At 40.2% G+C, this 27,947-nt stretch overlaps 1 protein-coding gene across 1 annotated transcript in view; it reads left to right on the top strand.

Moving 5' to 3' along the window:
- Positions 1 to 16,677: 16,677 nt before the first annotated feature.
- Positions 16,678 to 27,947, top strand: part of DGKK (diacylglycerol kinase kappa) — a gene marked incomplete at its 3' end in the record, with an annotated part of 131,634 nt that continues 120,364 nt past the window's right edge. The window contains exon 1 of the mRNA XM_037037765.1: positions 16,678 to 17,204. Coding sequence (XP_036893660.1) covers positions 16,678 to 17,204 — 527 coding nt within the window. The remainder of the gene's footprint in view (positions 17,205 to 27,947) is intronic.

Raw genomic sequence — 27,947 nt, 5'->3', positions numbered from 1 at the left:
CTTGTTTGAATCCCCAGCATTCAAACAAGTGCCTAGCACATAGTAGATGTTCAGTAATTATTTGTGAAATGACTGAATGAAGTAATACCAAGAAATCTTGGATAGAAACGATGGTCACACTGGTATAATTTTTCTCCTAAGGGCAAGTTAAAGCTCTGAGGTCCTATTGAGAAATAGCCTTGTTAATGCAGAAACTTGTAAAGCTGCGAGAGAATTTAGCCTATTTCTGGCAGAGGTACTGTGGGAAAAAGGAACATGACCTACCAGAAATGGCAGTACCCTCAGAGGTTACAAACCAGAGGATAGGGCTTTAAAACTCAAAGGTGAATGATGACAGGCAGGTCCTGGAAATGTCTGTTTAATGCTTTATTCTTCATCCAAGATAACCGAGTTATGTGGCACCTTGTCCTTACAAGTGACTTTAATTGTGCATAGACTCTTCCCTGAAATTACCTCTTACCATAGAAATGATGAATTGTGCATTTTGCACTAACTCTCAGTAATAAAGGGGAATGACTGGGAAAGAGGAAAAGGGGCATCTAAGAACACAACAGATCATTAGTAAGAGGAAAAGAAAGCTACATTCCTTCCTGACTATTTTCATCATAGCAATTCTGTCTGTCAAACCTCTTTTTCTTAATTTCTTTTCCCTACCTTTATCACTATTCCCCATCCATGGTTCATGCCAGAAAAAGGGGGGAGAGTTGAGAGTGGAAGGGCAATAAAGTAATTTTGAGCAGGGACAATCCTTACTAAAATAATACTTTTTACTTTTCAGGTAAGGATACACACATAAACACACTTACTTACAAATATTGAGAATGGTTATTGCAGTTGTCTGCCTGCCTCCAGTATTAACACCAAATCTGGAAGGATCTAAGACAATCATTTCTATTGTCTCTAAATACCATCACCTCAGGGATACTATTAGTTCTACTCTCCCCACCCTACCCTACCCCTACACATACCTGTGACCTATCACATCAAATTCTACCAACTTCTTTCTCTATGGCATTAGAGCCATCTATTTTCTGTTATTAATCTGAGCTCATTTTCAATCCTTGGCAGTTCAGGACTGGATGAGTGCTTCTCATCAACTTTTCCCCATATCTCAGCCATAAAGCTTCCTAAAAAATTCATTGGTTTTTTTTCCATTTTTTTATTTAATTATTTCTCAAGTACAGTTTTCTGTCTATTACTCCCATACCATCCCACCCCCGTGCTCCCCCTCCCATTTCCACCCTTCTCAGTTGTTGTCCATGTATCCTTTATATATGTTTCTCTAAATCCCTCCCCTATTTCCCCTGAAATTCCCTCCCCTCTCCCCCCTGGTCACTGTCCCCCATTCTCTATTTCAGTGTCTTTGGTTATATTTTGATTGCTTGTTTGTTTTGTTGTTTAGCTTCCTGTTAGAGGTGAGATCATATGGTATTTGTCCTTCAACACCTGGCTTATTTCACTCAGCATAATGCTTTCCAGTTCCATCCATGATGTTGCAAAAGGCAGGAGCTCCTTCTTTCTTTCTGCAGCATAAAATTCCATTGTGTATATGTACCATAGTTTTTTGATCCATTCATTTACTGACGGGCACCTAGGTTGCTTCCAACTCTTGGCTATTGTAAATTGTGCTGCTATGAACATTGGGATGCATAGGTTCCTTTAAATTGCCCTCATATAAAGGACACATGGACAATAACTAAGGTGGGGGGCAGAAATGGGAGAGAGGTGGGGAGCACTGGGGGGGCAGGGCTGGGAATATAAGACAGAAAACTGTACTTGAACAAGAATTAAATAAAAATAAAAATTTTAAAAAGTTAATATCAAAAGATAATAAAAAATAAATTGCCCTTGATCTCTTCATCTGTTTTCAAGTCCATAAACATCCCATTCTTGACTGTCAAAATGAAATTTTTTCATCTCCTCCATTCTCCTGGTCACTCATCATCAGTTAGAATTTCAAATTAGGAATTCCATTAGCACATTTAGTCCATGAAAGCCAAATAACCCATTATGGACTGAATCCAAGTGTATAGGCAGGCAGTTAAGCAGGCCCAGCCAGTGACCTAGGCACAAGACTTGAAAATGCAGACCTAAAACTAAACATTGCAGCAAAAATCAAGAATCACAATTTCACAAATGACCCCAAATTCACTATACCAGCTCAGGAGGAACAAAATAGATTTGTACATGTTTCCAGGACCAAGTACACTGCCAAGGATAATTTTTCTCACTGGTTGGTTTGACCAAGTCATCCCAATACTCAATCTTCATTGGCTCCCAGTTACCTGTAAATCAAATATTTAAATACTTCAGTCTGGCATTCAAAGCTTTTTACATCTCCCCTTCTTCCTACCACTAACTCTCCTCTAACCTAATTACTCATTAGTCCTTGGAATGGTCCCTCTACCTTAACCAGCCTGGTATATTCTCACCACCAGATTTCAAAGCTCATTCTTCTCCTTGACTGTACTTCCTCCTTGCTACTCTATATTAATTATTGCATCATTTAAGACCCACTTCAAGATGTTCCCCTTTCAAGAAGCTTTCCCTGATTCATTCACAGTATCACTAATATTTTGTACTAAAACAGACTTTAAGTTAGCTGATCAAGTTCAACCTTACCCCATCCCCATTTTCAGGTGAGAAATTTGAGACCCAAAGGTATTAAGTAATTTGTATAAGGTCATGTTGTGAGTTTAGTGGTAGAAACTTAATCCAAACACAGATGTCCTGATTTTCTTTGCAAAATTCCTTTCTATGTTATCATGTTGTCATGCTTTGGTCCCATTGTCCCAAACCACAAATACAAGCACAAAATGTGGTGTTATGATCATAAACTGGTGTCATTGTTTGTATTGTTTTTCCCCTGCATTTAGTTTCTGTCAACCATTAAGTTTTAATAATCTTAAAGGGCACTGGTGATTTTGTTTTTCTTTTGAAATATGTTTTATTTGCCTATTTTTAGAGAGAAGGGCAGAGAGACTGAAAGAGAGGAAGAGAAATGTGGACGTGAGAGAGAAACATTGATTGGTTACCTCTCATATATGACAACCAGGGATGGAACTACAACCCAGGCATGTTCCCTGACTGGAAAATCAAACCAGCAACCTTTTGCTTTGTGGGACAACATCCAACCATCTGAGCTACACTGGTCAGGGAAAGTTCCAATAATTCTTCAGGGAAAAAATCATGTCTACTATTTCTGCTCCCTCTTCTTCTCCCATGGCACCTTAAAGGACTGAATATACCTCAAACTAGAAGTAAATGCACATTAACTGTGGAGTGCTTAATTTCAAGAAAATATAAAACCAGAACCAATAAAACATGTACACTCTGGACTTCCAGTCAGGATGGAGATGTAGGTAGACACGCTTTACCTTCTTGCACAACCACAAGAAGAATCACAACTAACTTCAAAACAAACAAAAAAAAAAACACAGAGAACTGCCAGAAAACTGAACTGTATGAAAGTCTGACAACCAAGGAATTAAAGAAGCCATATTCATCCAAATGAGTAGGAGGGGCAGAGATGGGGCCCCAGGGAAGATACAACACAGTGTGGCATGGAGAAGTGGCAGCAGCAGCAGTGGAACAGGCAGCCCCACATTCATGTGGATAAAAATTGGGAAGGATACCTTGGGAGCAAGCAATTCCATCCCCAGGCCAGACCACACAGCCCAGGACTCCCACATGGGGAAGAGAAAGCCTCATAACTTCTTGCTGTAAAAACCAGTGGGAGTTGGGGCAGCAGAAGAAACTGCTGGTTTCTCAAGAGAATCCATTTAAAGGGCTCACATGGACTTAGAATGTACATAAACCCACCAACTATAAGAATTATCACCAGAGCACCAGCTAGAAGGGTGCCAGTTACATACAGGAAGTGAGTGAAGTGACTGGAAACAGGGTGAGTGCCAGGTAAGCTTCCAGAAGACAGACAGCAGCATTGTCCACTCTCTGACCCCTCCCAACACACAGAGCCATAAAGTGGTAAAGTGGCTTGCTCTGTCCTGGCAAATACCTAAAGCTCTTCCCCATACAATATAACAGGTGTGCTAAGACAGGGACTCAAAGAAGCTCTATGTAATACACAGAAACAAACACAGGGAGACTGCTTAGTTGGGGAGACAAAGAAATATGGGCCAAATGAAAGAACAGAACAAGACCCCAGAAAAAGAACTAAACAAAATGGAGATACCTAACCTATCAGATGCTGATTTCAAAACACTGGTGATTTGGATATTCAGAGAACTCACTGACTATGGCAACAACATAAAGGGGAAAAATGAAGGGTACAGTAACTGAAATAAAGAAAAATATGCAGGAAGCCAACACTGAAGGCAAGGAAGCCAGGACTCAAATAAACAATTTGGAACATAAGGAAGAAATAAACATTCAACCAGCACAGAAAGAAGAAACACACATTTTAAAAAATGAGGAGAGTATAAGAAGACTCTGGACATCTCCTAATGTGCTAACAAAACAACCAAATCATAAGGATGTCAGAAGGAGAAAAGGAAGACCAAGAATTAAAAACTTTGAAAAAATAATGAAAAAAAGTCCTCAATTTGGCAAAAGAAATAGATGTACAAGTCGGGAAGCACAGACAGTCCCAATCAGGTTGGACCCAAAGAGGACCACACAAAGACACATCATATTTAAAATGCCAAAGGTTAAAGAAGAAGAGATCATCTTAAAAGCAGCAAGAGAAAAGCAGAGTTACCTACAAAGGCATTCCCATAAGATTGTCAGCTGATTTCTCAAAAGAAACTTTGCAGGCAAGAAGGGACTGGGAAAAAGTATTCAAATTGATGAAAGGAAAGACCTGCAACCTGGATAATCTATCCAGCAAAGCTATCAGTTATAATAGAAGGACAGGAGTAAATCAGAGTCGACAAGATGGTGGAGGAGTGAATGGAAGCCACGTTAACCTCCTCCTAGGACCAATCTGGAATTACAATAAAATTGTGGAGAAATTACCCAGAACAAGCAACTGAACAATAGTAAGACAGAAGCCTTATAATCTCAGACAGACAGAAGAACCAGCTTTGGCACAACTGTTTGGTAAGGAGTGTGGTGGCGATTCCAGAGGGCTGGCTAGGCACCGACAGGTGGCAGTACCAGAGAGATAATTAAGTGGCAGGTTGGATCCCCCTGAGAAGAATCGGATCTAAACTCTAACCTGGCATCCATAGCCTAGAACATCAGAAGCCAAAAAATACACGGATCACAACTGGTGTCGGAAAGGGGCAGAGTTGCTTTCTGCTAGAGACAAACGGATGGAGGTGCAAAGAGCCATTTAAAGGGCCAATGCACAAAATTTCATTTGCTGTCACTTACCTGGGATTCTGGCAAAGGCAGGTGCAGTGTGGGCTGGAGACACCTGAGGAGAGATTGAGGACAGAAGCTTTGGAGAGAGAGCAGTGAGTAGCCACAGGGATCTTGGTGCTGAGTCACCCCCCAAAGGGTGTCAGCCATTGTATTTAAGCAGACCATTCCCCTCTGAGCACTAGCAGCCACAGGGGAAACAACAGCCCCACCACCAAGAAAGACTCTGCAGTGGCTCTTCTGTGCTTAAGCCTGATTGCTGAGTGCAGAGTGACTATTTAATAACTGAAGGAGACAGCCACAGACATAGATCCCTGGCAAAGGAGAAAGAGAGTGGACTAGAGCAACTCAAGGAGAGACTGGGGATGGAGGCTTGGGGGGGGAGAACTGAGCAAGGAACTGCCAGGATCCTGGTGCTGAGTCATACCCCAAAAGGCTTCAGCCATCGTGCTCAGGCAGACCACTCCCCTCTGAGCAACAGCAGCCTGAGAGGAAAAAATAGCCCCCCATCTCAGGAGGAATTCTGCCCCACCCTATGGAGCTTAAGCTTGACTGCTGAGAGCAAAGTGACTAGATTAACAGTGGAAGGAGACAAACATAGACAGCAGATCCCTGGTATTAATAAGTTAATTTGCTGTTGATCCTGGGATTGTGGGGTGGGGGAGATATCTTTACAGATGTGGGTTTGTTTCCTGGGCTTTGTAGTTTTGTTCTGGCAGAACCTGCATAACAGCATACAAGAGGAGGTGGGAGGAGTAACCCTCAGTCAACCAGCTGGAGAGAAGGACCCATCACAGAATGAACCAACAACAATCAAAACCCAATTACGTCCAGAGAGCCAGCATAAATGGCATCTCAAGAGCAACAAGTTCAGTAGATCAAAGAGACTACACTACTGAATTTCACAGCTCTCCTACCATAGAAATTCATACCACAAACCCAGGAAGTCAGAACAGATCAATTTAAGAAGCTAAGGCTAACAGAAAGACTCGAACAATGGGAAGACAAAGAAACAAATCCCAGATTAAAGGAAAGGAGGGGGAGCCCTGGCTGGTGTAGCTCAGTAGACTCAGTGTGGGCTGCAAACCATAGGGTTGCTATTTAATTCACAGTCAGGGCACATGCCTGGGTTGCAGGCTGGGTCCACAGTGGGGGCCATATGAGAGGCAGACACACACTGATGTTTCCCTCTCTCTCTCTTTCTCCCTCCTTTTCCCTCTCTCTAAAAATAAATAAAATCTTTTAAAAATATTTGTTACAAAAAAGGAAGGAAAGGAGGAAGTCTCAGAAATAATGCTAAATGAAGTAGAGGCAAGTCAACTTACAGATATTGAGTTCAATGAAATGGTTATAAGGAAGTTCAATGAGCTCACTGAGAATTACCTAAAAGTACAGGAAAAATACAATGAACTTACTGCAAAGCATATCAACATGAAAAAAGATATAGAAACTATCAAGAGCCAAGAGGAAATGAAGAATACAATTTCTGAATTGAAGAACAGAGTAGAAGGAATCAAAAGCAGGCTAGATAAAGCAGAAGATCAAATCAGAGAGCTGTATGACAAGATAGAAAAAAACTCCCAACAAAAGCAAGAAAAGGAAAAGACACACAAAAAGAACAAAGAGGTGTTAAGGGAATTTCAGGACAACATAAAACATAATAATATCTGTACAATAGGGATACCAGAAGTGGAAGAAGAAGATTAAGGGAAGAAAAGCTGTTTGCAAAAGTAATGATGGAAAACTTTCCTAATTTGATAAAAGAAAGTCACACAAATCCAGGAAGCACAGAGGGTCCCAATCAAGAGGAATCCAAAGAGGCCTACTCCAAGACACATCATAATTTAAATGGCAAAATTCCAAGACAAAGAGGTAATCTTAAAGGTAGCAAGAGAGAAACAGCTAGTAACATACAAGGCAGCCCTGATAAGGCTAGCCTCTGACTTTTCAATGGAAAGACTACAAGCCAGAAGGGAATGGCAAGAAATATTCCAAGTAATGAGAAGTGAAGGCCTGCAACCAAGACTACACTACCCAGAAACTCTCTCAGTTAAAATGAAAGGTGAAGTAAGGAGTTTCCCAGGCAAAAGAATGCTAAAAGAATACACCTCCACCAAACCAGCCTGGCAAGATATACTAAAGGGACTGCTTTAAAAAGATGAAGAAAAAGAGTGAGAGAGAAAGAAACATGAGTACAAAGGGGTAAAATGGCAATGAATAATAACCTATTAATAGTAACCTTAATGTAAATGGATTAAGTGCTCCAACCAAAAGTCATGGAGTAGGTGAATGGATAAGAAATCATGAGCCACACATATGCTGCCTAAAAGAGACCCACTGGGAACAAAAGGCCTACACAGACTGAAAGTGAAGGGTTGGAAAAAGTATACCAAGCAAATGGAGAGGAAAAAAAGCCTGGGTAGCAATATTCATATCAGACAGAATAAACTTCAAAAGAAGAGCCATAAAATGACCCAGAAGGACACTTTATAATATTAAAAGAAAGAAGCCATCAGGAAGACATAGATATTATAAAGATATATGAACCCAACATAGGAGCACCCAAATACATAAGAAAAATCCTGGAGGACATCAAGAGAAATATAGACAGCAACACACTTATACTAGGTGATTTTACTGTCAAAATTGATAGATTTTACAAGCAAAATATCAACAAAGATATTGCAGCACTGAAAAATGTTCTATATCAAATGGACTTAACTGATATATATAGAACCTTTCATCCCAAAGAAGCAAAATACACATTCTTTTTTATGCACATGGAACATTTTCAAAGATAGACCACATGATAGGACACAAAATAAGCCTCAAGAAATTCAAGATCATTGAAATTATGTAAAGCATTTTCTCCAACCACAAGGGACTGAAACTAGAAACCAGCCTCAAGATAAGAACTCAAAAACACTCAAAATCATAAAGATTGAATAGCATGGTATTAAACCATGAATGGGTTAAGAATCAGATGAAGGAAGAAATAAAAAAACTTTGTGGAAAAAAATGAAAATGAATTCACAACAGTCCAAAACTTATGGGACACAGTGAAGACAGTCCTGAGAGGGAAGTTCAGAGCAATACAGGCTTACCTAAAAATAAAGAAACATTCAAACAAACAACCTAACACTATGCCTACAAGAACTCAAGGAACAACAACAAAGACAGCCCAGAGCAAGTAGAAGGAAGGAAATAACCAAGATCAGAGCAGAATTAAATCACATAGATAGTAAAAGAACAATTCTAAGGATCAGTAAGTCCAAAGGCTGGTTTTTTGAAAAACAAAAATCGTCAAGCCTTTAAGCAGACTCATAAAGAAAAAAGAGAGAAGACCCAAATAAACACAATCAGAAATGAAAGAGGAGAAATTATGCCCGATACCACAGAAATATAAAGGATTGTAAGAAATTACTATGAAGAACTATATGCCAAGAAATTTTAAAACCTAGGTAAAACGGACAAATTCTAGAAAAATATAATTTTCCAAAACTCAATGAATAACAAGCAGAAAGCCTGAACAGATGAATAACAGCTGACAAAATCAAAGCCATAATAAAAAAAAACTCCTGACACACAAGAGCCCTGGACTGGACAGTTTCAGAGGAGAATTTTACAAAACATTTATGGAAGAGTTAACCCCTACCCTTCACAGACTATTCCAAAAAATACAAGGAGATGGAAGACACCCAAACTCCTTTTTTATGAAGCCAGCATCATCCTAACCCCAAAACCAGATGAAGACATAACAAACAAAGAAAACTTCAGACCAATATTGCTGGTGAACATAGACACTAAAATCCTCAGCAACATATTGGCAAACCATATCCAGCAGTACAACAAAAAGATCATACACCATGACCAAGTGGGATTCATCCCAGGGATACAAGGATGGTACAACATTCACAAATTTATAAAGATAATACATCCCATAAACAAAGGGCAAGACAAGCCTCACACAATCTTATCAATAAAACAGAAAAAGCATTTGACAAGGTACAGCACCTATTTATGATAAAAGCACTCAACAAAGTGGGAATAAAGGGAACATTTATCAACATAATAAAGGCCATATATGAAAAAACTTACAACACACTTGACAGGCAGAAACTAAAAGCTTTTTCACTGAGATCAGGAACAAGACAAGGGTGTTTGCTTTTCACCACTTCTATTCAACATAGTACTGGAAGTTCTACCCACAGCAATCAGACAAGGAAAAAATAAAAGGCATCCAAATTGGAAAAGAGAAAACAAAATTGTCATTGTTTGCAGATGACATGATAGTACACATAGAAAACCCTATAGACTCCACCAAAAAAGTACTCAACCTAATAAGTGAATTTGGCAAAACAGGAGGGTACAAAGTCAATATTCAGAAATCAAAGGTGTTTTTGTATACTAACAATAAAATATGAGAAACAGAAATCAGGGGGAAAATCTCATCTGATATAGCAACCAGAAAAATAAAATACCTAGGAATAAATCTAACCAAGGAGGTAAAAGATCTGTACTCAGAAATCTACACAATCTGAAGAAAGAAATTAAGGAAGACACAAACAAATGGAAACATATGCCGTGTTCATGGATTGGAAGAATTAACATTATCAAAATGTCCACACTATGCAAAGCAATTTACAGATTCAATGCAATTCTTATTAAGGTACCAATGACACATTTCACAGATATAGAACAAATATCTCAAGCATTTATATGAACCATGAATGACCCTGAATATCCTCAGCAATCTTGAGGAAGAACAAAGTAGGAGGGATCACAATACCTGATATCAAACTGTATTACAAGTCCACTGTAATCAAAACAGCCTGGTAGTAGCATAACAACAGACACATCAACAAATGGAACAGAATAGAGAGCCCAGAAATAAACCCATGTCTCTATGCTCAATTAATATTTAAAAAAAGAGTCAGAAAAAAAGGAGTAAAAATACCTTCTTCAACAAATGGTGTTGGGAGATCTGGACAGCTACATGCAAAAAAAATGAAACTTGATCACCAATTTACACCATACACAAAAATAAATTCAAGATGGATAAAAAATATAACTCATGACACCGTAAAAGTCCTACAGGAGAACATAGGCAGGAAAATCTCAGATATTCCATGCAGCAATATTTTCACTGATGTGTCCCCAAGAGCAAGGGGTATAAAAGAAAGAATAAACAATAGGCAACAGACTTGAACATACACTTCTTCAAGGAGGATATACAGAGGGCCCAGAGACATATGAAAAGATGCTCAGCATTACTAACCATCAGAGAGATGCAAATTAAAACCATAGTGAGATACCACTTCACACCAGTGAGAATGGCCATCATAAACAAATCAACAAACAAGTGTTGGAGAGGATGTGGAGAAAAGGGAACCCTAGTGCACTGTTGGGAATGGAGACTGGTATAGCCACTGAGGAAAACAGTATCAAATTTTCTCAGAAAACTAAAAATGGAACTGCCTTTTGACCCAGCAATTTCACTGCTGGGATTATACCCTAAGAACACTGAAACGCCAATCCAAAAGAACTTATGCACCCCAATGTTCACAGCAGCAAAATTTACAATAGCCAAGTATTGGAAGAAACCTAAGTGCCCATCAGTAAATGAGTGGATCAAAAAACAGTGGTACCTTTATGCAATGGAATACTACACAGCAAAGAGACAGAAGGAGCTCCTACCCTTTCCAACAGCATGGATGGAACTGGAGAGCATTGTGCTAAGTGAAATAAACCAAGCAGTGAGGAAAAAATACCATATAATCTTACCTTTAGCAGGAATCTAATTAACAAAAGAAAAAGCAAGAAAATATAACCAGCGATATTGAAATTAGAACAATCTGATACTAACCAGAAGGGAAGTGGGAGGGGATAATGGGGGAAGGGTTTTCACGAACAACTATGAAGGACATATGGACAAAACCAAGGAGGGGTGGAAGCAAGGGAGGGAGGTGGGTTTGACTGGGGTGGGGAGGGAGTGGTGGGGTGGTAAATCAGACAACTGTAATTGAACAACAAAATAATTTAAAAAAAGAACTATGGTACATTTACACGATAGAATACTACACAGCAGAAAGAGAGGCACTTCTACATTTTGTGACAAGATGGATGGAGCTGGAGAGCATTATGCTAAGTGAAATAAGCCAGGCAGTGAAAGACAAATATCATATGATCTCACCTTTAAGTGGAACCTAATCAACAAAACAAACAAGCAAGCAAAATATAACCACAGACATTGAAATTAAGAACAAACTGACAGTAACCAGAGGGAAGGTGGGAGAGGATAATGGATGAGAAAAGGGGGAAGCATTTTCAGGAACAACAATAAAGGACATATGGACAAACCAATGGGGGTGGGATCAAGGGAAGGAGGTGGGGATGGCTGGGGTGAGGGGGTAGTGTTGGGGGCAAAATGCAGACAACTGTACTCAAACAACAATAAAAAAATAAAAAGAATTAAAAAATAAAAAACAGCACCAAAATGTATAAAGCACTAGAGAAGAGTATGATGGGAATTGTGCAGTGGGCTCAGGTAGAACATGCATGTGTTCTTGAAAACTACATTATGATGTGACAAAATTGTTCAGAACCAAATGCAATGCACACACACAGTAAAACGTGGGAAATCTGTATGAGGTTAGTGGATTATATTACTGTCAATATCCTACTTTTGCAAGTTGTTACCACTGGGAGAAACTGTAAAAATGGATCTCTTTGTGTTATTTCTTAAAACTGCATGCAAATCTATAATTATCTAAATAAAACTTCAGTCAGAAAAACAAGTACACTCTGAGTGGATTATTTTATTACATATATATTCAAAAAGATTCTTCTAAACAGGACTTCCTATAGTGAGATTGGTTACAGACCATTAACCACCATCCAGAGAGAGAGAGAGAGAGAAAGCTGAGAAATCTCAAGGTAAAAATGTGAGAATACCGGCGAGGAGCCGGTATACAGGAATACAGGCTGGAAAAATAAAAGGACATTAAAGCAGACTTCCACTTTGCAACCCAGAGGATTTACACAGTACTTGTCTCGTAACCCCCAACTCAGCAATACATTCTTATCTTCCTCATCTGGGAATTGAGTGACACAAATTTTAAATGTCTGTTCCACCACTAATTATCTCTGTGACCTAAGACACATCAGTTAATCTCACTGGACTTGTGTTTTCTCATCTGTAAAAGGTTAGGGGTGAGATTTAGGATGGAAGTTTAGACTTGCTTTGCCTCACACATTTGTTACATTTGTGAAGCTCAACATAATACATATATGTGAAAGTACTTTAAAATCCAAAGGTATTATATAAATGCAAGTTATTAATTTTTAAGTTCCCATTCTATTTCAGTCAAATCTTAGGAGACTAGAGCAAGGGAACGATAACAGCTTTTCATGTTAATATCATCTAATTCAATTGTTTGAATCCTCCACTTTCTCCATAAATGCTATTGTTCATTTCACCAATTTATTTTATTTAGTAGAATATTATCAAGGTTGTTATTTTGGCTTTGTACATTGCCAAGGTGGTGGGTGGTGGCAGAAGGTTGACAGCTGCTCAGACCTAGGAAGGGCACATATTTCTTCCATAAATTGTTCTAAAAGGGAGGATTTAGGGAAATCAAAGCTATTGGTCAGGGAGAAGTGGGCTACTACTCTAGCACTTAGTGTCATTCTCTCATTTAATACTGAAAATTTAAAAAAGAGGGAGAAGAGCTTTCATTTTGCTGCATTTCTCAGGTTTTCTTTCCTTTGCATTCCCAGAATTCCTGGCATGCCTGAAATCAAAGGATCTCTGTGCTGGATTTTATGAACATATATTTTAAATGGAGTCACAATAAATGCTGGAGATAGAGGTGAGGTAGCATATTGCATACTCAAAGATATGACCCCACTGTCCTGATCTATCATCCTTCATCTAGCCCAACTGGGTAACTTGTATAACATGTCCAAATGTCTCAGGTTAGGGACCATGTCTGCTCTAAGAGAGACATCAGAACTATGTTCATGCAATTCTCTGTGAAGATGGTCATCATTCTTATTCTTAGGTAGTTCTTGGTCTTTATATCAGTATTGTTCAACTAGAAAGGAGCCTCTTAGGAGATCACTAGTCAGCTGAAATATCAAATACTGTTAAAAAGCAAAGCAGAAGAAAAAGACACCTTAACCAGTTACCTGCAATGAATCATCCATTTAACAGACATTTCCTGAATCCTTACTTTGGTCTCAGCCCCAGGTTACGTTTTGAAGAAAATATACAAATATGTGAGTAAAGCTTTCCTTGTCAAAAGACTAGTAGACTATGGGGAAGAGGACTGTGTCAGTAGGATACAACAAAGGTGTCTGAAAGGCAGGCATCAATCAACCCAATCAATTCAAACTATTTGAGCTCCCACCCCCATGTTCACAGAATGCATTGTATTCAATTCCAGGCTGAAGAGAAACTAAAAAGGAAAACAAAACCTTGCTATAACATAAGGCAATAAAGCATCCAGTAATGTGTTGAGGGTTTTTTTAAATTTATTTTTAGACACAGGGGAAGAGAGAGAGAGAAACATCAATGTGTGGTTGCCTCTCACGTACCCCGCACTGGGGAACCTGGCCTGCAACCTAGGCATGTGCCCTGGCTGGGAACCAAACCAGCAATCCTTTGGTTTTCAGGCCAGCACTCAGTCCATTGAGCCACACTATCCAGGGCTAAGAATTTGTAAGTTAAATTAATCATGATACAATCCAGGCAGTATATCTCTAGCAACCCACACTAATGGAGCAAAAGCCATGCACAAACAATCATTTTAGCATTCAGCCTCAAGCTGACCTTACAGCAAGAGTTTACATAATAAATTTTGGACTCCTTGTGATTAAGCATAGAATTATAGACAAGAGTACCAAAGAACATATATAAAGCAATAGCTCCAAGTTGTCCCCTGGTGGTGTCCTGCTTGACAACACCACTCTATGCCAAAACCCCAACTCATCACTCTCTAATCAAAGAGGTCATTCTTTCTATTCAGTGACTCTTCTGCCTTCAGCCCTTCTGACTATATGCCACGGTTTAGTGAAAACACTACTTAAATGTGAAATATTGGCACCTTCTAAAGATAGAGATTTTACCAAAATTTAAAAGCCTGAGAAGTGAATTCCAAATGCAGGCTGACTGGCTGGTCAGATCTGGCATCTGGATGTTTCAGTCCTAAACTGTCAGAGTTAAAAGTAGGTTGGCTGCTTGAGTGTGGGATAGGAGAGAGGAGAAAAAGCCCAAGGAGGGTGAAGAGGATGAATGTTTTGTGTGGATTTACTGAAAGAAGGCCTGTCATCAGTCAGGGAACTTGATAGACAGGGTTTGCCACCCACCCCTCCTTGGACTTCCCCTGTCCCAGAGGTTAAGGATAGCCCCCACACTAGTTTAGTAGCTGCCAAACAATGTAATCCTTATCCAAAAAGGTGGGCTTAGGCTGTGATGCTGCAGTGAGGATCTGGGAAATACAGATCTCATCAGAGATTCTGGTGTTGGGAGGGGGCTAGGTGAAACTGTCTTCTCAGTTATTACTTATTGCTGCCATATGATGTAGGGAACAGAAAAATGATGTAGGTTCTAACAAATTCTGGGTGGGTCAGTGTCGATTAAAAAAAAAGAGAGAATTGCCCTGGCTGGTGTAGCTCAGTGGATTGAGCACGGGCCTGCGAACCACACAATCATGGTTCGATTCCCAGTCAGGGCACATGCCTGGGTTGCAGGCCAGTTCCCAGCAGGGGACTCACAAGTAGCAACCATACATTGATATTTCTCTCCCTCTCTCCTACCCTTCCCCTCTAAAGATAAATAAATAAAATCTTTAAAAAAGAGAGAGAGAGAATTACCATAGTGGAGGAGACAGTCTGGGAGGAGAGGGTGAGAAAAGGGGCTGCAGAGGAAGGGTTGCTATCTACAACTGCAGCATTATGTGTGACAGAGATAAATTCACTTGCTATATTTAAAATTAGGTTTACAGGTACTTCTTCACTCCAACCCTCAGGCAACAGTGGCTTAATGGGTGATCTTCTCAATTTTTATTGCAATTTTGCAGTATATTGTTATCTAAAGTCTAGGTCTGACTAAAGTGATACTTTGTATGTATGTGTCCAAAGCTAACAATTTGGAGAGCCTCTAAAGCCTCCCTATATGATGGGAAGGGTGCTGCAGCAGTGATCAGTGATTCTCTTTGCCACATAATCTTCAGTCCCTGATGTCGAGTGCTTCTTAGGAATCAGAAGGTGAAAAAGGTGTGGGCGTTGGCAGTGAATTCCCCCAGTCCCAAACACACATACACACACATTAACAAGTTCAGTAAAAAGTCCTGCTGATGCCTGGGGAGTCCGGCTGAAAGAAAAAGGCAAGCTCCCTCGGTAAAGGCAAGCCCAACAGATGCTCGGATCACTGCGGAGACCAGAGCATCCGGAGCGCACAGCCCAGCCGCTGCTTCCCGGACAATCTCGCCTTGCTTTGCAGGCTGAGGAAAGCCAAGGCTCCAGCCCTCCCTCATCACACACACTTCCTGAAGCAACCCACACCCTGTACCCAATGGCAAACCGCTCAGATCTGGCAAAGCTCAGAAACACAAAAAATGAAGGGGCTGGCGAGGGTGGAGTGGGAGGCAAATTTTACTTCAATCCAAAGTATTGAACACACACACGAATCCTGTCCTGGTTAATTTCTTTTCCCGGGTTAGAAAAAAGGATTACTTGCCCACAGAGCTTTGGAGATGGGGAGCAAGAGGTTGGTCCGAAGCTAGGTTCACCTGCTGCTGAGGTAAGATAGCAGACACAGGAAGGAAGCTGTTCTGAGCAGCCGCTCATAGCTGAGTGGTTGGGGTATTATTGCAAAGACCCTCAAGTCCGCCTCTGGTTTCTTTTTCTTTCTTTCTTTCTTTCTTTCTTTCTTTCTTTCTTTCTTTCGATTCGAGTCATTAAAGGGTTAAGTGTGGCTGGGCTCCAACCAGCCCCCCCCACCGCTTACTCCCCCTCCCCTTATTGTCTCCCGCCTCCCCTCCTGTTTGTCGCTAGGAGGTCATCAAGTGCTCTGTCCAGTCGGCGTTCGCAAGCCCCTCTGATTCCCGCCCATCTGGCCGGTGGCTGCTTACGAAGAGGTGTGTGCTCACGGAGGGGCGTGTTCCAGCACTGGGAGACGCTGAGAGCCCCGGGTTAGACCTCAGAGCAGAGACAGCCATGGAGTGGGGCGGGGGAAAGTTTGGCACGCTGCAAGGGGTTGTCGAACTGGAGGGGGCGGGGCGCCCGAGGGTACTTTAGCTCTCCAAGGTCTGGGGCGCTAGCTACTCTGACCTGAGGCGGCGTGCAGCCATGGACCGCGGGGCCGCTGCAGCCCTGGGAACCGCCCCGCCTCAGGATGGAGAGCAGCCCTCGGAGTCTTCAGAGCCTCCGCCGCCGTGGCCGCCGCCGCAACTGCTGCCGCCGGCTCTTTCACCGCTCCATGCGCCTTCGCCAGAGCCGGCACCACAGTTGTGTCTAGAGCCTGCTCCAGAACCCTGTCCGAAGACGACCCCAGTACCAGCCACAGAACCAGTCACAGAACCAAATACAGAACTGGCCCCCAAGCCGCCCCCAGAACCAGCCACAGAACTAGACACACAGCCAATCTCAGAACCAGCCCCAGAACCGGTCCCTGAGCCGGCTCCAGAACCAGCTCCAGAACCGGCTTCACAGCCGACCCCAGTACCAGCGATAGAACCAGCCCCAGAGTCCTGTCCTGAGCTGGCTGCAGAATCCTGTCCGAAGCCGAGTTCAGCACTTCATCTATTGCAGTGTCCGGTGATCACTCCAGAAACGGGTCTAAAGACCTCGGCATTGCCGCGAACGTCAGTGCCCTCGTCCAGTATAAAGGTAAGAAAGACTCGCTGGGGCAGGCGAGGCAGATGATTATGAAGCTCTCGGGACTCTAGATACCCTTAGCATCCCATTTCACTGCCATGGACTGGCAAAGATGTTCAGAAAGATGCGGGATTGGGGGAGTGGGAAGCGGTTGGGAGTCAGGAAGCAACATGTGGAAGCGAAAGTGAGCTGTTTGGGGCTAAAAACGAGGTGACAGCATGGGGTGGTAATCAGAGCAGTTTATTTCCCCCCCAAAGGGAGGAGTGGTAGTGTGGTGAGCGCCTATGTCTTGGAAAAGACAGGAAAGATTCTCCCAGGGAGCGCAAGAGACCTACAGAAGTGTTTGGGCTGGTCCGGGATTTACAGGGATGGGATTTAAGTGGGGGCTGTGGGATACACCTCTTAGAGCGGTCACTGCCGCAGAGGCCCAAACTGCGGAGCCACTGCCGTCTGCTTGGCCCCCTCCCTGAGGGTCCTCTGCTTGGGCATAACTGGCAGCCCCAAGGAGGTGCCTAATGCCTCTGTCTGCTGCTAGGTGCTGGTACACGGGGTAAGGATGAGGGGATGGGCGGTGCCCACTCACACTGCAGGGGAAGGGCAGAGTTCATTGGGGAGGAAGGGGAGAGCATGCGTATGTCGAAGCAACCATTTCATGTCTGCAGGTTTCCCAGCAGGTAGGTGCAAACACACTGATATAATAATGGGTCCCTTTACAAGCGAGGCGACTGGCATCCCATACCAGGACCACTTGGAATGGTGCTGGAGTCCTGGTTTAGAGACATGAGGATAGGAGTTACTATCTGAGAGCCTGTGAATGGTAATCCTCATCTCTTCCCGTAGTCAGAGATGGCTTCGAAACGTTGTACTTAGCCTAGAGGAGTGGAGAGTCTTTGGTCACCGGCCAAGGCGGGGTGGGGCGGGGGGGGGGGGAGGGGAGGTTTTCGGTGTTTGCCTTGGACCCCAGAAACCAGTGTCTGCTCTTCAGCAGGGATTTTTGTCTGTCTTTCTTGCTTTTGCTGTGCTTCCCCTACTCTTCCTTTCCATTAAACTTCACTCCACCAGACTGTGAAAATCATGACAATGCATACATACACCTTCATTTAGCTTCCTCTGCAGGAAAAACAAAACAAAACACAGAAACAGACAAATAAAACACCACACCAACAATGCCCATTCTTCCTGCTGCTTAGCAGGGCATAAGGACACGGCTCTGGAAACCTTGCAGACCACACACTTGTAGAATGTAGGAAGAGGGGGCACAGGTTGGCACTGCAAAATAGAAATTGTAGCAGCTCTGGCTGCTTTCTAAGTTATGATCAGGGAGGCTTAAGTTCGCACAATAATTGCAATAATAAACGTCTGAAAAAGAGAAAGCCTAAAGCGAAAAGTTTCACAGGTAAAAAGTACAGAGGTCTAAAAATTTTTTAAAAAATGGGATTGTAGAAGATTAACACCATTTTTTAAAAATCCAGCAGTCCTGCTCTCACCAGGAGGAGGATCTTTCCCCTCGCTGCAGTCGCCCTTCCTTCCTGTGATCTCCAGAAGGGATTCTCCCTTCGGTGGGGCAGCTAGACTTGAGGGGTCACCCTAATCAGGTGCTTGCTCTTGTCTTTTTGAAAGACTTTTCATGAAACTGGTAAGAGGAAGACCTGTAGGGGCCACCTGACCTGTGGCCTTCTTAAGTGATATTTCAGGAATGTTCCTGAGAAACTGACACCTGGGGGCTTAATTATAGGCTGACCATGGAATGTGCAGTCTCTTTGGCCTCCAGATGACTGCCTGGAGACCAAAATTCCACAACTGAGCCCTGCGACAGTGGGAAAGCATCTCCAACCAGTTTAACTGGAAAATGTCTATTGCCATACAGATAAGGAGGCTCAAGGTAAAGGCAATCTGGTTAGCTTCTTCTACATAGTATCCACTAAGATGATTGACCAGCAGGCACTTGAAAGCCCTGGCAGGAGACCAGGACCTGCCAGAGTTTGACTTTACCCTTGGTAGAGCTGGTCATTTGCTCAGTCACTTATCTTGCAAAATGAGGTTAAGAACTTTGACCTTCCACTAAGGGGGTCATGAAACCATCCATGGTTCTAGAGGATTTTGAAAGATGCTGATTATTCTAGGTGTTATGCAATTGCTCAGTGGTATAGATGGGAACATTTGATCTTCAGTTATAGGAAGACTATCTGTTGCATCCTCCTCAAACCAATTGCACCCACAACCAGATGACTTGTATCTTAACATTCAAGGCAAACATGTTGCCATCTTAACTGTGGTGGTATTGTTCTCAGACCACTGCCTCCTTGAGGCAAACTTGGGGGGAAATACACGCACACTCAGATCAAAACAAAATACAGCTCTTATTGTACAATAAAATCCTACATGGCAAGGCACAATCAGTGCCAATAGCACGAAACCAGCCTGATAATTCAAAAGACAAAATGAACAAAACCAAGTGTTTGAACAAAACCAAATGCAGGTTTCTCCCAGATAATTTTGCTGACTGGCATCACAGTAAAACAACGACAACAAAAACAAAAAAATAACAACAACAACAAACAAAAAAAAACAACCTCTTCCACAGTGTAGTCTACTCTCTTTTGGGGTTTGAGAACTTGCTAGTTGCAAGCTATGCCAAGAGTGAGAGCAGAGTCTGAAAAAAAGGGGTTCATGTTTTCTCTCTGAATAGCTACCAGGATAACAGTCTGTGAATTAAACCTATTTCCTTCCTTTCTAAAATGTTTTGATTTCCAGGAAATGAGCCGTTGTCTCCCCTCTGGTGGCAGCCAGTGTAAGTAAGGATGTGTGAATTGGTTCTTTAACAATGTTATAACTCTTTAGGGGGAAGTGAGGCTTACATAAAGTGGACCATATTTGTTTCTCTCCCCTCAGCTATAGTTTGAGAAAGTTTATATTTTTATTCATTGGATTTTGATCAGCTATGAAAATATAATCACACCATACAGGTGATGGATGAAAATCTGAAAAGAAATACATTTTTGTGGCATATATTTCTGGGGTGGGAAGGGCATCTGTGTACCTCCCCTAATGACTACACAGCAATTACCAGTATGCCCAAAACCATAACAAAACTGTTTCCTGGACTGTTTTACACACATTTTCTTGCAAAGTAGCAAGCATTTGTTTATATTATGCCTGGTAATTTTTACCTGAATACATTATCTTACCTATTTCTGAGCTTCTCAAAGGTAGATGCTGTGTCTCCCTCTCATTGCCTAGTACAATTTATCCTTCCTTACTTTTGCTTAATAAACACTTGCTGAAGCTTGAAAACTATCAATTCCATTTCCAGCAATGACAGAAAGATGGCTGTTGTGAATGAATAAAAATGCATTCTCAATGATTTCAGAGTAAGAAGTAAATGCTTATTTAAATAGCCTGGAATATATAGACCTCAAGGAAATGCAGTCAATCTTTCTATTTTCAGAATGGATATTAGAACCATAATTAAGAAGAAAATTACTAACAATTTAAAAAATATGTTGGAAAGTGGCCTTATCCTCTGGAGTCTTGGCAGCAGCAAACTAAAACTGATGCTGTTGGTTTCAGGGGTAATATATTTTTTTCCTAAGTGAGTAGAACACTTGAAGTGACTATAAACAGCTTTGGGGCTGTAGATTTGAATGTTCAACCTGTTGAAGGTCAGGATAAAATTACTTTCATCCTCCTTGCCACGTTTTCATCATACCATCTGATCGATTTGGTATATTCTGAGAGCTCCTGAACATTTGCTGCAGGATGTTCTAGAAAAGGTAAATGAGATATTTATTTGATCAGTGGTCTTTCTTTTCTGGGAATACGATTCTTGTTGTTTATGACTAGAGCTTCTGCAGATCTATATAACCCAAAATGAAAGTCTGACTCATTACCCCAAGTGCTTCCAAAGAAAGGGGGAAAATCCATACAGTCCCGGAAACTATTCAAGGGCATTATAATAAGGATTGTGTAATTTCTTCTGTTAGTATGGCAATTTACAGTTTGTAGAATGCTTTCTTCTGCATTAGTAACTCCTGCATTCCCCTGAAGAAGGCAGCAAGGTGGAAGAGTGCAAAAATAAAATGTGACACCTAAATAGGATATAATAATTTTTCAATTGTGGATTTTTAAAAATGTTCAACGTATAACTTTTTGTAACATATAGGATCTTTATTTGTCTAAGGACAGTCTTTAAGCTGATATTCTATCAGTGTTGATTTTTCCCAAAGCAGTGACTGCTGTTCCCTGTCTGATGGTCCCAGAGGGAACCATCATACAACAGGAGCCTGAGAAGGAAGAAGAGGCACAAGACCCTGAACATATTAATCCCAAAGAAAACCTTTTGTTAAAGAAAATAAATAGAAATTATGCTAGGAATAGGGTGTCCAACCTTTCCAAAGCTCACTTACTATAACTTCCTCAGTGGAAAAAAGTAATTTTAAGTATTTAAAAAAAGAAAGCATCTATTCTTAAAGAAGATGCTCCCGCCCTCAGCAAAGCAAATAAACCTTATTCTCAAAATAGAAAAACAGATTTTTAATTAAATAATAAGAGAAAGGGGGAAGCATTATGCTAAGCGAAATAAGCCAGGTGGTGAAAGACAAATACCACATGATCTCACCTTTGTCAGGAACCTAAACAACAAAACAATCAAACAAGCAAAATATAACCAAAAACACTGAAATGCAGAACAGGCTGACAGTGTCCAGAGGGGAGAGAAGAGGGAATTTCAGGGGGGAAAGGGGAAGGGTTTACAGAAACAAGTATAAAAGACACATGGACAAAAACTATGGGGGGGGTGGAAATGGGAGGGAGGGCTGGGTGAGTGGGCTGGGATGGGAGTAAAAGACAGAAAACTGTACTTGAACAACAGTTAAAAAATAAATTTAAAAAAGAGTAAGATTAAAAAATAAATAAAAAATAAGAGAAAGGAACAGTGACCTAAATAATGGAAATTATTCTCCTTTTGAATTATTTTACAAAAATAAAAGACAGAATTTCTAAAGGGACAAGCTCCTCACCTTCATCAAAACCCGTGAAACATATCCCTCAGAAAAAAAATTAAAAATAAAAAGAGAAATCATCTGAAAATAAATAGTACTTCTAACCTTTAAAAAATCATGAAATTTATAAAGTTTATTTGCATCTCATAGCCCATGCACAATTCCTCATGAGAATTATGGAGACAAAAATAAACTTTCCAAAAAAAGGGTATACCAATCTCACCAAAGTTCCCTAATGTTATTTCTTACATTTATGTGAAATTTCCAGAATAGGCAAATCCTTAGACATAGAATATAGACTAGTGGTTGCCAGGGGGTTGAAGGTGGTGGGAGGAAGAAGTGTGGGTAATAGCTAAAAAGTACAAGGCATCATTTGGTGGTGATAAAATGTTCTGAAATTAGATAGTGGTGGTGGTTGCACAACCTTTTGAATATACTAAAAATCACTAATATGTACACTTTAAAATGGTCAATTTTATGGTATGTGAGTTATATCTCAATTTTAAAAAATAACTAAAAGAAAGATCATTCCTCTTCCTTCAAGATAATGAACCTATTACCTACCCTCAAGTGAAATTAATAAATGAGGGGAAATTTTTTTAAGGAAGGGATATCTTCTTAAGGTCAGGGCCTCCAGCATCGTGGAAAGAAATAACCTTTATTCACACACAGACCCTCCCCACATTTTTTTCTTTGAGAACAAAGAGAATAAGAAATCTTTTTAAGGGTATATTCTTTCAAAATTATCAAAGCCAATGAAACTTAATAATTCCTCCAAGCCAGATACACACAAACATTTAATTTAAGAAAAAGAAATATATATAAAATGACCAGCTCTTTGATCTTAACCAATCCCCTGAATTTTAAATTGACACAAAAAGGCGGGGGAAATAAACAATAGAAATAAATTAGTCCCCAAGGGGAGATGCTCCATCCTCACCAAAGCATATTAACCTTATTCTTAAAATACAATTTTCTTAAGATTTAAAGGAAAATTAATAATGAAAAGACATGTGTGTATGTGGAGGGGATAATATCAATAAAATTTTAAAAATCTTTTAAAGAGGAGAAATGTTCCAGCCTCAAAAAAACCCACAAACTGTTTTTCAAAATACCACAAAAACAAATGCAACATTTTAAACAATAAAAATGAAAGAAAATCCTTCCAATGGGAGCTAACCCAAAATAATCTAAACCCAAAAGCTTTATTCTAAATACAGGACATTTTAAAATTGGAAGGGTAAATAGAAAAGGTAAGAGAGAAACAGAAACAAAACCAACAAAGTCTTAAGGAAAGATGTCCCCAGCCTCAACAAAGCCCCCCCTTTTTTTCACTAAAACAAGTGCATTTAGGATTTGGGGGTAGGGGGAAAGAAAATGAATAGGCTATTTTAAAAAAGAAACCTCCTCTTAGGAAACAAGATTTCCCCCAAACTCACCAAAGTCCCTGAACAATTTTTTCCAAACAAATAAAAAGAAAAAAAGGAGGTAGAGAGGGAGAAGAAGGAAACGGAGGGAGAGAGAGAGAGGAAGGGAGAGAAAAGAAGGAAGAAAAAAGTAAAATAAGGGATAATTTGTAAAAGACTAAAAGGGAGAAATTCTCCTCAAGGAAGGTGCATCAATGCATGCCCTATGGAAGATAATTTATATTATTCCTGATTATCAACTCCCATTTCTGCCCCCCAAAAGAAGAAAAAAATTAACAATCCCCTTCTAAAGCTTGTACAAGGGAAGATGCATCCAATCTCACTCAAACCCAGGAACTTTATTTATCTTTCAGCCTTCAAGTATTTCCTTCTTTCTTTTTCTTTCTTTCTTTCTTTCTTTCTTTCTTTCTTTCTTTCTTTCTTTCTTTCTTTCTTTTGTCTAATGAAAGAAAAGAAAAAGAAATTATTTCAAGGAAAGATGCTCCTAATCTCATTTATTCCAAATACATTAATCATCTTTTAAAAAGAAAAGACAAAAAATCCTCCTGAGGAGGGCTCCCCAATTTCATTAGAGCCAGTGTCCCCTATAGCTCTTCTCCACAAAACCTAGTTTTTAAAAAAATGGAAATTCTACAAAACTAAAGAGGGCTTTCTCAAACCCACCAAAAGCAAAGAATCTTTTTCTCCAGAGATTTTTAAAAATAAATGTTGTCCCATCATAAGAAGAGATACCTTCAACTTCACTAAAATCAATAGACCTTACTCTTCTCCACACCCAAAAGGGAAAAAAAAGAAATTTTAAGAGGAAAAGAAGAGAAATCCTAATAGAAGATGGCAAGTTGGCCATAATCTCATCAATACCATTGAATTTTATTTCCCTAAAGGAATTTTTTTAAGGAAACAGAAAAAAAGAGAGAAAATCTTGTCTTTTAAGAAAAACTGCACTCCACCTATGCCACTCTAAAGACTACAAAGCATTATACAAACAAAAGGTAACAGCCCTGGCTGGTGTGGCTCAGTGGACTGAGCCCTGGCCTGCAAACCAAAGGGTCACCAGTTCGGTCGCCAGTTCATTTCCCAGTCAGGGCACATGCCTGGGTTGCTGGCCAAGTCAGGTCCCCAGTAGGGGGCTCCATGAGAGGCAACCACACATTGATGTTTCTCTCCCTCTTTCTCCCTTCCTTCCCCTCTGTCTATAATAAGTAAATAAATAAATTTTAAAAAGGTAATGATATTCTAGAATGCTTCAGGTGACCCTTAAATTCAGCACTTCAGGCTAGTAAAACTTTAATCACAGACTGGCTTCCCTGTGTCCCCCAGACCATTTCTGGTTTCATTCTCCATCAGTCAGTCAGTCTGTGCACTCAGGAAAGGCAAATCCTGTTCATGGAAAACAAAATTATGATGGCCAACCATCTGGGAAAAAATCATACCCCTTTATTTAAACAAAAAATGATTTGGGGATTAGCTGCATCATTGTTCCTTTCTAATACTATAGAAACTCAAGTGTTGAGGACAAATTCTAAGGCAGTAACAGACTTACTATTCACTTCCAAATTAGACATACACCCCTTCCTATGAGAGAAGGATCCTTACTTAGCCAGTTCAATAATGGGGTTCTTACAGTGGTTGTCTAATCATGTTCTCACTTCAATATCTGTTCTGTAGTGTGATTTAAAAGTCAGATGTATAAGCAGAGAATACAACTAAATGTTTTTCAATTTTAATTGGATACCTACTTCATGTCTTATGTGTTTAGCAATGAAGATTCCACAATGGGCAAAAATCACATAGATGAGATTTCATTAAGCAACCCATTGCCAAAACAGATATCCAGGAAGTGATTATTTGTTTACCACACGCTTTACTAGATTCTTTCGGCATACCTCGTCTTAAACAAAAATTTAATGTAAAGCAAAGGAATACATGCTGACTTCAGAGAATGTGGAAAACTTAAAACTTTTAAAAAGTAACTAAAATTATATAGCAGCCCACCACTCAAGAGATAATTGCTGTTAATATTTTGATATATTTTCCCACTTATTTTCCCTGAACATATGCCTAGGTATACTCATAGTCTACAATAGGAAAATTTTAGGGAATGTGCAATTACATCTCAGGATTCCTCCTGTCTCAGTTAACTCCCCAGATTAATTATTAGATCATGTGCATTGTTTTACATTGCTTTGAAGAAAGACTTGTTAATTTTAACTTATCTAATCAGATGTCTGTATAATTTAATTGATAAACCTACTTGAAACATAACTGTTCGGGGATATATTTGCAATATAAATTAATGAGAGTATACATTTTATACAGACACAATGTTTGCATCTACACAAACAAAATGCCCCATGTACCAATGTCAATTTGAGCTCATGTTTACCAACTGCTCTTTTTTAAAAAGATTTATTTATTTATTTAAATTTACAGGGGAAGGGAAGGAGAGAGAAGGAGAGAAATATCAATGTATGGTCGCCTCTCATGAGTCCCTTGCTGGGAACCAGCCTGCAACCCACATATGCCCTGACTGGGAACTAACTGCTCTTTTTTGACATTCAGATTTCATTTGTCCAGCTAGCTTTTGTGATTTGGGTTTGGAGGAGACCTGGAACAAAATCCATCATTTTCCCACTGTTAAATTCCCAAAAGGAAAATTCTAAGTTTCTGAGACTCTATTTGGATCCTTTTTATTTATTGAATGATTTGGGCATGTAACACTGTGTAAGATTAAGGTGTAATACAATTGCTGATGTAGTGATATTTATTACATTGCATAATTATGGTATAATATTATTGTCTGTATTCACAACACTATGCATTATATCTCTATGCCTTATTTACTACTTATTACAAATTTGTATCCTTAAACACCATCCCTCTTATCCCATCCCCAAACCCTAGTAACCACTATTTTTTACAGTTTTAACTCTTAGATTTCACATATACATGACACCATACAGTACTTGTCTTTCTCTGTCTGACTTAACCATATGCAAAAATGTATTGATGGCTTTATCTATTTAGCACAAAGTTACCCTGAATCATGCTCATCTGATTCATCTGGTGCTCATCTGAGCACCTCCTACCTAGAAAGGAAATACGTATGTGTGAGAACATTATCACCAGTAGTAAGGAGATAAAATATTCAATTCATCCAGCTTTCATTAATCAAATGTGGTAGAAAATTGAGAAAGTTAATAAACTGTATACAATCCAACCAAGGTTGAATCAGTCATTTAAAAGGCAAGTGTAATGCAGTATTGCACAAATCCGTATTTTCAGCTTTGTCTTTAGCACTTAGAGATTTTTATCTTCCAAAGCATTGCAGGTATTTGCTGTTTAAATCTTTTACTTTAAAGAACCCATAAAAGACAAAGTAGAACCACACACATGGAAACATGGAACAGACTGACAGTGACCAGAGGGGAGTAAGGAGAGGGATAATGGTGGAAAGAAGGGGAAGGGACTAGTCAAAGAGCATATATGAATGACCCGTGGACATTGGGACACTGGGAACTGACTGTGGGAGTGGAAGTGGGAGGTGGGATGGGTGGGGGAGGGCAAAGGAGGAAAAATTGGGACAACTGTAACAGAATAAAAATTTTGAATTTTTTTTAAAAAAGAGAAACTGGCTCCTCAGGACAGGGATTCCCACTCCCTTGTTTCCATGGTAGCACAGGGTGAGGCATGTGATACTGTGGAATTCTGAAAGATAGGTGTGATGCCCACACCCAGACCTTTACAGAGTTATGAAAAAAGAGGCACTGGGCATGGGGTCAGAGCCTGGATCTTGCCTCCAGGAATAAGGAGAATGGAAGGCACTGCTTATGGGTTCAACTGAGAACATTCAGTAATCTGGATGTTCATTCATTCATTTGCCTATTGTCTACCTGTTCTCTTCTGGAATTTTGCAGCTTGAGGCAGGCAATGAAAGGTACCTGCTTTCATTTAAAGTGAAATTGTTATTCTACTAGCTGTGAGGAGAGGCACTTAAAAACCAGGAAATTTTTCATTAATCCCAGGTACTGTCAATTGAATTCTTACTCTGCTGAAGCTAGCTCCAGCATCACAGCACCATGCCCTGAACCCCAACTCTAAAAAAAACCTCTTAGTCCCATTTTAGAATTAGCTTAATTGTTAATTTCCCCTTAATTGTCACTTGCATTTATTATGTGCCTTTAATATTATATAATGGTTTGTTTACAACAATGTACATGTACCTGGCAGTATAAAAGGAACATTGTGATGTCACTTCATGAAAACAGCTAAGCATAAACAGCAAAAAGGAAAATAAATGAGGATACAAAATAAA

This window comes from Sturnira hondurensis, unplaced genomic scaffold (genome assembly GCF_014824575.4).
Source record: "Sturnira hondurensis isolate 20B ecotype Veracruz unplaced genomic scaffold, ASM1482457v3 Scaffold0023420, whole genome shotgun sequence".
In the NCBI taxonomy this organism is placed as follows: Eukaryota; Metazoa; Chordata; class Mammalia; order Chiroptera; family Phyllostomidae; genus Sturnira; species Sturnira hondurensis.
This window is presented reverse-complemented; position numbering and strand designations above follow the sequence as displayed.